Below are 10,341 nucleotides of genomic sequence, written 5' to 3'. Positions count from 1 at the left end.
TAACTCACCCTGGTGCGTGATGGCACAATGCTGTCCTCACAGAAGTGGATATATGACATGTATCCTGAAATAAGATAAACTAACAAGAAAACTTCTGTTTACCTTTATTAGCCACTTGGCTTTGATAGTAAACAGTAGACAGACAGTAGACACTGGTGTGGCTTATTTAATGTTTTGTTCTGCGTTCAGCACAATATTAATTATTATTATAAATTGGAAGAGCTGTATTGTTGATTTTGTCTGCTATTCTCAATGTATGATGAATTATAATGACTGTTTGTTAGCAATTTGCATACTCTCTCTCTCACTATATAAAACATTTATCTGGTTAAATTCAGTATGGTTCCAACAACAGTTTTCACAATAAAATATGTTAATGTACAGGGCTTTGGAGTTGACGTCACGCCGCAATGCATTGTGGGAGCGCGGCACCATTTTCGGGGTCTACGAATCAAAACAAACACACTGTGTTGGAACGACGATTACAAGATGCTTAAAAGCAGCTCAAAAGAGAATGGACTGTATAGAGACCGATTGCGTCCAGAGGCGAAGCAGCTGTACTTGCAGAAAATAGCGTGCATTGGAAATGTGGACCCGTATGAAATACGGCCGTGGAGTAGAAACTCTGAAGACCAACCGCTATTGACGTAGCCTGACATATTCTCGTACCTTGTCTTTGGAGTCAGCGCGTACAAGTCGTCATTCAAACAAAGGTAAGTCAGCTCGAGTACTGCGAGTAAAATGCGTTTGATTTCCCTGCAAACATTCAGATTAGTGCAGCATAAATTCATTCATGAGGGGAAATTACAGTGAGAACATGTGGAGGCTGTTAGGTTGATGTGACATTGTCCTGAAGGATTTAGTTATTCTTTATGGTTAAAGAAATTGCACTAATTTATTAATGTTTATTATAAATAATCCTAATTATACATCTTGCTTCCATGTTTGTATCTTGTGTCACTAAAAATACATTTTATTTTAATTTTATACATTGACCTGCAGAATCTCCTTATCATATTAAGTGATTCATAATTGTCACTTTATGCTTTCTCCATCTCTAAAGTGATTACATTACACATTACATACTTTGGGTTCATTTTCTGCAGGCAGGTGTCTGACAGAGAACAGGCAGATTTACAGTATAACATGCAGCGTTCTATAGATGGACACATAAAGAAATGCATAATTACATGTATGTGCTAACATTCTAAACACTTTGTTACATTTATGATAAAGTAGATAAAACACATTTGTGTCAGCCTTGGCTCATAGTTCTTGTCTTTAAATGAACTTTGTGTGTGTTTCAGGTCCTGCACTCTCAAAGACTGAATGAACCAGCATTGCAGCCATGGGTCACTGTGAGCATCACAGGGAAGGTTGAAGCCGCCCACTGCAGCTGTATGGCCGGAGTCGCAGAGACCTGCACCCACGTCACTGCTCTTCTGTTTAATGTAGAAGCAACAGTGTTGATCCGTGGCACAAGGACTGTTACAGATGAACCTGCATACTAGGTTTTGCTGGGTAATATGACCAAGATACAGTCAGTGGTTGGCTATAAGATAGACTTCTCCTCTTCAGCTGCCCAAAAAAAGGCTCTTGATCAAAACATAAACAGACCATCTGTAGTGACAGGTAAAAGGAGCCGTCCTTAAAAAAGAAAAATCCCACCTGCTACTGTGGAGGAGTTGTCACTGCTATAATGCCATCATGTTTTATCTAGGGGTCTAGATTTATGCCTGTAGTGCACTGCCGTGTAAATAATTTGCATTTACTGAATATGTACTGACTGAGTACCACTGTTGAATAAAGAAACAAACTAATTTTTGCCTTTTTTTTTATTTTTATTAAAACCACTTTATAGAACATCACATCAGTTACAGTGTAGAATCCATGTCATTTATAGTTTACAAATGACAAAATGTTTACATAAAATCATGACAGTGTTTACATGATATCACCCACTACTAACATTACTTTATTTACTGTATCTTTTGAAAAACATAACGGTATTTATACAGCAAAAGACTTAAGAATATTTAACAGGAGCAGGTTTCATTTTTCCCTGGTTTTATTATCACACTGTTCACCAAACGCAGTAAACACCATCTTATCCAGGAGGGTCACCTCTTCACCCTCACATGGAAGAAGTAATCTGATTGGCATGGTGGTGTGTTTGAAGCAGGTCCCTTGTGTAGCGCTGGAAACCAGTCACGATGTTTCATCCATTTCATCGGCTGGTTTGCTGCAATAATGCCAAATAATTAGCAACTCTATAAATAGACGGTAGTTCTGCAAAATCACTCAGTAGGATGTTTGTTCTAATTTGCTATGAGCTCAGAGTGCATAGAAAATAAAACTAATAGGCTATAAAGAGTGATATGAACATATTTAGAAGTTACCGGAATGAAAATGTCTGGAGCACCAACAGATATTTGGAGATGGAAGAGAACTGGATATCAGCTCGTCTCACAGCTGCTATCCAGGCTAGACGCCTTCGTTTGCTAACATCGATACACGAGCTGCCTCATGTTGCTTCCAGGTTGGGATCGGGACAAAATCCTTTCCACGCCCACCCCCGTGACATCACGCTCCAGCTTCAAACATACCAACAAGTTTTGTGTGCGCGCGCGCGTGTGTCACCCACACACACACCCAACACGGGCTTGGAGTGCAGAGAATTTGCTCTCGGAGTTGACGTTAAGATAGTGATATTAAAAGAAAGAGGTCTCACTCTTCCAAACATCTTTGCCCGGCTGCAGAACTGTCGTACTCAATCTGTACTGAGAGAGAACAAAGGTTGGGGTACAGTGGAGTAAATTTGAATGTTTTAAATGTGTCATTTTAATTCAGAATATAAAAGATCGTAGAGGAAAATGTGGTATCTGGATTACTCAAAAGACAGTTTTTGTTTGTTTGTTTTATTAGTCCTTTATTTATCTAGGTAAAAAACTAATTGAGAATAAAAATCTAATTTCCAAGAGGGCACATAAGTACATAACATAAGCCTATTGGGTCGGATTTTTGCATTGAGTCTTCTTTCCGACGTGTGTGAGTTCATCTCACACACACACCGGATGCAAAGCACTTCCCACAAGCAATGGACACCTATTGGGGGCGCTATTTCTCCTATTTCTCTTGACCAGAACTGAAGAAACTCTGTACTTCAAACATGATGATTAAACACACAACAGTCAAGCCCATAATTATTCATACCCATGGCAAATTTTTAGTTAAAGTTACTTTTATTCAACCAGCAAGTTTTGTTTTGACTGGAAATGACATAGGTGTCTGCCGAAAGAAAATAAGACAATGTACAAGACGTATTATTGTGGAAAAAAACATTTCTCAGCTCTCACTGAGGACCTGCAGCTGTGCATTGTGGCTGCTCACAAGTCAGGAAAGGGCTACAAGGCCATATCTAAATGTTTTCAAGTTCCAGTGGCTACAGTACAAAGTATTATTAAAAAATACAAGATGTTCCGCACCAGGGAAAATCTCAGACGATTTGGTTGGAAGCCAAAAGTGACACCTGTGCTGGCCAAAATAAAAATCATAAATTTTATTTTCAGCTAAATTTATACAGTGCTGTTAATCTATGTTACAAATGTGTAATTTTAAAATTTATAAATCCAGAATATAAAAGATACATACTGGATTACTCAGATTATTGGATACGACCTCTTTCTGGAGTGAAAGAGGAAGTTTTTGCCTTTCCAACCTACGGGTGGTGGTACTTCTGTGGACCAAAACGAAGTAAAGTCTGTACTACTTAAATTCACGGTTTAACATTTCTTTTCAACCACAATGAAAACTGTACGTCAGAAAAGGCAGCATAGGTAAGAACAAACTATAACAGCTAATCAACTACAACTTTAAATATGTTTGATTTTATAGTTTCCAACGTTTCTCAGCTCTCTTTAGTGTTTTAGGGAGAAAAGAGAGGACAGTGGTTCTTCTTCTTACTTTTATTATTATCACTATTATTATTATTATTATTATTATTATTAATAATAATAATAATATTATTATTATTAATTGTTGTAGTATTGGTAGTAGTAATAACAAAAGTATATACAACCGGACAATTTAACTGTGAATTAATGAGTTTACTGTATCAGTCCTGTGTATTTCCACTATAGAAAAATACTTTCTGTCAGAGGAAGGATTAAACGCGTCCCTTGGCCAGCGGAAACAAACAAACAAACAAACAAACAAACAAACAAACAAACAAACAAACAAACAAACAAACAAACAAACAAACAAACAAGCCCTCTGCACTCAAGTCTGCTGTGTCCTGAATGAGGGAGAACCACAGACACAAATGTCATATTGCAAATTTATACCACTGAGGCATGCTGGGTAACCAGGTGACTGAGAAAAAAAAAGTGAAATTACATCAAACTGAAAAACGCAAAAAGCATCTTTTTAAGGACTAACTCTGCTGCTCTTCAAGAGTAGATTTAATTTGTGATGACAAATTGAATCGTTTTTTTTTAAATATTGTTTTATGTTAAAACTGGGATTAACTTGGATCTACTTTTTTACTTTTGAAAAACGTCTTTTAGACATTGGAGGTTACGTACATGTGTTTTAGGACTTTTGACTTATTGAAACATAAGAATTAAAATATGCTTCATCCTTCAGGGCGGGGAGTTGTCACAGTTTTGGTCCCAGAAGGAAGAGATGCCATCTTACCCTGCTCCCTCAGCACCAAGCTGAGCCTTCAACATGAGGTCTTTGACTGGAAGAAAGATGGTCAGAAGGAGGTGTTCCTGTACTCTGCTGGCGACGAATACAATAACGGACGTCCGGGACAAGATGAGCAGTTCAAAGGTCGGGTCTCACATTTCTCAGAAGAGTTGAAGCTTGGTAACGCCTCCATAGTCATCAGAAACACCAAGCTGGTCGACAGTGGAGAATACTCCTGTATTATTCCACATCTTCACCCAAAGCAACAACGTTTCAACATTAAACTCATCGTTGGTGAGTTTTTCATTTTTGAAAACATCCTGAAAACACAACTAAGATCGCTGCTTTACTCACTCCAATAATGTAATAACAGAGTTCTGCATTTATGCTGAGGTGGCTCTCACTGTTAGATTGTACAGATGTAACCACGAAGCAAACAGCAGGAGATAAGCTGATGATGCAGAGTGAAAACGTGTTGTTGTTGCCTTTCAGAACGTGTCTTTAAGGACCGATCAGGTGACGTCACAGGTGAGTGATGATGTCATTAATATCCGCGACGTGTGCTGCAGCTCTGCAGGCCTGAGCATCATTTGAGAAGTGTTGAACTGAACAGCATAAACAGTTCAGTAAATCAGAGTCTGTGATGCTCTGCATTTAAGCACAGATCAGGAGAAACAGTGTTGAACCCTGTTTTTGATCTATAACCCCAATGTGTGTAAAATGTGAATAAAAATAAAATACCACGACTTTCAGGTCTCATTAAATGATATTTCATTCAGAATAGAACATAGAAAATATATCAGATGTTTAAACTGACAAAAAATTATATTTTAGGAAAAGAAAAAGGGGTCTTTTTTAATTTGATGGCAGCAACATGTCTCCAAAATGGAAGTACAGCGTCAGGTTCACCTTGTGCAGCATTCTCTCTTCTTTTAACAGCGGTCCATAAACATCTGAGAGCTGAGGAGAGCATGTGCTGGACTTTGTGACAGGCATGATGGTGAAACATCTGCACCGCATGTTGCCAAGTTCAGTATTCAGACTCTGCCGCTATGAAGCCATGTTTCTTTTAATAGATCCAGTGTGCAGTTTAGCATGATCTTGGGGAAGTACAGTATAAGAGGCCTGTGACTGGACAATATTGAAGTCCCTTGCCCACAGAGATTTCTTCAGATTTTCTGGAACTGCCATCAAATTCAAAATGATCAAATCTGGGTTCTGCTGGGAATGAAATATGGATTTGTGAGATCTGCAAATCAGAACAGCTCACAGTTAGCAGCAACATGAAGAATCTGAACAGGTTGTTGTGTGGCCTTGTCTCTCTGTGACACATGAATTTGAAGCTTTATTCAGAGTTCTGTGTGTAAATGAGTGAATGGTGCACAGCCTCTGGGTGCAGAGTTGTAGCACACAGTGCAGATGTAAACATCAGTGACATCGTCAGCCTGTTGATTTCTCCAGATCTGTCTTTAGTCTGAGACACTGTGGGTTACGGTCATGTGATAACACTCACCTGTAACAGTACTGTAACTGCAGTATACAGGGAGTGCAGAATTATTAGGCAAATGAGTATTTTGTCCACATCATCCTCTTCATGCATGTTGTCTTACTCCAAGCTGCATAGGCTCGAAAGCCTACTACCAATTAAGCATATTAGGTGATGTGCATCTCTGTAATGAGAAGGGGTGTGGTCTAATGACATCAACACCCTATATCAGGTGTGCATAATTATTAGGCAACGTCCTTTCCTTTGGCAAAATGGGTCAAAAGAAGGACTTGACAGGCTCAGAAAAGTCAAAAATAGTGAGATATCATGCAGAGGGATGCAGCAGTCTCAAAATTGCAAAGCTTCTGAAGCGTGATCATCGAACAATCAAGCGTTTCATTCAAAATAGTCAACAGGGTCGCAAGAAGCGTGTGGAAAAACCGAGGCGCAAAATAACTGCCCATGAACTGAGAAAAGTCAAGCGTGCAGCTGCCAAGATGCCACTTGCCACCAGTTTGGCCATATTTCAGAGCTGCAACATCACTGGAGTGCCCAAAAGCACAAGGTGTGCAATACTCAGAGACATGGCCAAGGTAAGAAAGGCTGAAAGACGACCACCACTGAACAAGACACACAAGCTGAAACGTCAAGACTGGGCCAAGAAATATCTCAAGACTGGTTTTTCTAAGGTTTTATGGACTGATGAAATGAGAGTGAGTCTTGATGGGCCAGATGGATGGGCCCGTGGCTGGATTGGTAAAGGGCAGAGAGCTCCAGTCCGACTCAGACGCCAGCAAGGTGGAGGTGGAGTACTGGTTTGGGCTGGTATCATCAAAGATGAGCTTGTGGGGCCTTTTCGGGTTGAGGATGGAGTCAAGCTCAACTCCCAGTCCTACTGCCAGTTTCTGGAAGACACCTTCTTCAAGCAGTGGTACAGGAAGAAGTCTGCATCCTTCAAGAAAAACATGATTTTCATGCAGGACAATGCTCCATCACACGCGTCCAAGTACTCCACAGCGTGGCTGGCAAGAAAGGGTATAAAAGAAGAAAAACTAATGACATGGCCTCCTTGTTCACCTGATCTGAACCCCATTGAGAACCTGTGGTCCATCATCAAATGTCAGATTTACAAGGAGGGGAAACAGTACACCTCTCTGAACAGTGTCTGGGAGGCTGTGGTTGCTGCTGCACGCAATGTTGATGGTGAACAGATCAAAACACTGACAGAATCCATGGATGGCAGGCTTTTGAGTGTCCTTGCAAAGAAAGGTGGCTATATTGGTCGCTGATTTGTTTTTGTTTTGTTTTTGAATGTCAGAAATGTATATTTGTGAATGTGGAGATGTTATATTGGTTTCACTGGTAAAAATAAATAATTGAAATGGGTATATATTTGTTTTTTGTTAAGTTGCCTAATAATTATGCACAGTAATAGTCACCTGCACACACAGATATCCCCCTAAAATAGCTAAAACTGAAAACTACTTCCAAAAACATTCAGCTTTGATATTAATGAGTGTTTTTGGGTTCATTGAGAACATGGTTGTTGTTCAATAATAAAATTATTCCTCAAAAATACAACTTGCCTAATTATATACAGAGTATATAATATAACAGTATATTAGTCTCCGTGACCTTGTGCTGCAGCTGTAGCTTCATGCTGTGCTCACAGGTGCAGCTCCAAAGCCTTTTGTTGGGATCCTGAACATCACGGAGGACGGGGCGCTGCTGAAGTGTGAGGTTCCAGGTGCTTTTCCAAAGCCTTTGGTGGAGTGGAAGGACAGCGATGGAAACATCCTTCCCGCTGAGGAGCCGCAGGTGTCGTACAGAGGAGACCGCTACTACGTCACCCTCCTCATCGCTGTGACCAAGACAGACACCAACGTCTTCCGCTGTGTAGCCACACAGCAGGAGATCAGCCATGTGACTGATGATGAGATCTACGTGCCTCACTGTGGTAAGATTTCTTCTTCTGTTCTCATTCTTGGTGGAATTTTCAGGTTTTAAATAGACGCTGTTTAACAGTAGTTCTGTCTACTGTTCTGTGCTGTATTAACTTTTTGTTTAACGTGTTTCAGAGAAAACAGCTGAGCTGAAGTCCTGCTGTGGAGTGGCTGTGGTTGTAGCAGCATTTTGTGGTGGAGCTCTGAGTACTGCAGTTCTGTTTGTAGTTATAAAGTACATTAGAAGATGGCAGAGAGGTGAGAATAATGATGGATTTCATATTCAGCATTAATTTTGACATACAGTATGTGTGAGGTGTAAAATTCTCAGTATTTTATGGATGAATCTTTTGGTTTAATCATCATAATGCTCTGGATTGGCTGCAGTTCTTTTTTTTACAGCAGGTATTTCTAGGCATATTTATCTAATTTGTCAAGCTAAAAAGAGAAGGAGTGATTCTTTAAAAAAAAACCAAAAAACTCTGAGTTATCTATTTGCCGCAGAGGTACAAGAAGACATTTAAGGTGATGTTAGTGCTGAGCGATTGTCTCCACACTCTGACCATCTTATCGTCCTGCTGTATGATCACTAATGCTGTGTCCCATCAGCACCAGGGGCAGGTCAGTGGGTGGGTGATGGGCTTAACATGCAATTCAATTCAATTTTATTTATATAGCGCCAAATCACAACAACAGTCGCCTCAAGGCGCTTTATATTGTACAGTAGATCCTACAATATGACCCCCTATGAGCAAGCACTTTGGCGACAGTGGGAAGGAAAAACTCTCTTTTAACAGGAAGAAACCTCCAGCAGAACCAGGCTGAGGGAGGGGCGGGGCCATCTGCTGCGACCGGTTGGGGTCAGTCAGTAAAGCAGCAATGGACACTCTCACAGTGAACTACTGTGGGTCTCACCTGGTTTGTGATCATCTCCAAGTGTTAAACTCCAAAAGCTCAGGGACTCAAACCACAGACAGAAAACAGTAAACCATGAGAGACTTTGGGCTGTGGATTCACCACACAGTGCCTTAAAATCAGCAGAACGTGAACCTGTAACACTCAAAGGCAGCTTATGAGTCTTCATCCAAGAGAACCAGACTGTACATAATTTAAAAAGCTTTAAAAGGTGGAGACAAAATCAGCTGCTTTTCGTTCTTACAGCTCAGCTGCTCAATTTGTATGAGCCAGAAGCCGCTCAAAGCTGTTAAACTGCTGTGATTGTATTTTAACTTGAACACATTCTTGATCAGATTCTCTTTTTATTTTTGCCTTACTTTGTTGTTGGTTTTTTTGTTGAGTAAGTTTGTTTGTGGAGAGTTTGTCTGTATTTGTAAACATGACTTTAAAAAGATTCCAAGCAATAAAAATGGTGACTTTCAGAATTATGTTGGTGCTGTTAAAGCTGATAATGCTAATGACCAGATTTGGGGAGTAACGGAATAGATGTACCACCGTTACGTATTTAAAATACAAAATATGAGTAACTGTATTCCGTTACAGTTACCGTTTAAAAAGGTGGTATTTAGAATACAGTTACTTTGTTGAAATAAATGATTACACGGCGGTACTTTCCTGTTTAATATTGAGTCGGGTCAGGACTGTTTGGGTTTTGTTTGACAGCTATGCTCTGCTGGTCCAGGCGGTAGCATGGCAACCGTGGTTATGTGTTATGTGTCTGTGAGCGCGAGGAGGGAGAAAAAGGCGAGTGGAAAAGTAGAGTTGTCATTGAGCAGAAACGGGAGCTGGGAGCATGTAAATATAATAATAACCACTGCAGCCAAGAAGAGTGCCTGACGAGCCCAGTTGTAAGTAAGCTATTAAGACTCGACTGTACAACGTGTTCGTGTTTTCATCCGAAACAATAAGTTCAGTTGGAGCAGCCTTTCAACGCCTCTCTCTGTCTCTCGCTAGCAAACTTGACCCAGACAACAAAGTAAAGCTATTTTTCAGCTACAGCCCTACACGGAACCCGACGTATTAGTCAGAGGTCCCTACTACGGTTCGGACCTTCAGTAACAGTAATAAATCACACAGCAATAGTACATTCACGTAGTTGTAAAAAGCATGATAATATATTAAGTAATCCAAAGTATTCAGAATACGTTACTGTCATTGAGTAGCGTAACGGAATACGTTACAGAATACATTTTGGGGCATGTATTCTGTATTCTGTAGTGGAATACATTTTAAAAGTAACCTTCCCAACACTGCTAATGACATACT

General features: G+C 40.1%; 1 protein-coding gene across 2 annotated transcripts; it reads left to right on the top strand.

Moving 5' to 3' along the window:
- The first annotated feature begins 4,437 nt into the window (after window positions 1–4,437).
- LOC146671258 (V-set domain-containing T-cell activation inhibitor 1-like) lies at window positions 4,438–9,348 on the top strand. 2 transcript variants are annotated; one of them, XM_085405145.1, is made up of 4 exons: window positions 4,438–4,983; window positions 5,182–5,217; window positions 7,848–8,132; window positions 8,254–9,348. In XM_085405145.1, the coding sequence occupies exons 1-4, from the start codon at window positions 4,629–4,631 to the stop codon at window positions 8,409–8,411; spliced, it is 834 nt and encodes a 277-aa protein (XP_085261271.1). In that variant the 5' UTR covers window positions 4,438–4,628; the 3' UTR covers window positions 8,412–9,348. The 2 variants fall into 2 exon arrangements, with proteins under 2 accessions (XP_085261271.1, XP_085261273.1); XM_085405147.1 differs by lacking the exon at window positions 5,182–5,217.
- The last annotated feature ends 993 nt before the right edge of the window (window positions 9,349–10,341 follow it).

Source organism: Rhamphochromis longiceps, linkage group LG4 (assembly GCF_057381845.1).
Source record: "Rhamphochromis longiceps isolate RC_006_pf linkage group LG4, R_longiceps_female_GT1.1, whole genome shotgun sequence".
NCBI classification, from domain to species: domain Eukaryota; kingdom Metazoa; phylum Chordata; class Actinopteri; order Cichliformes; family Cichlidae; genus Rhamphochromis; species Rhamphochromis longiceps.
The sequence above is the reverse complement of the archived record's forward strand: the minus strand, read 5'-3'. Positions and strand labels throughout refer to the sequence as shown.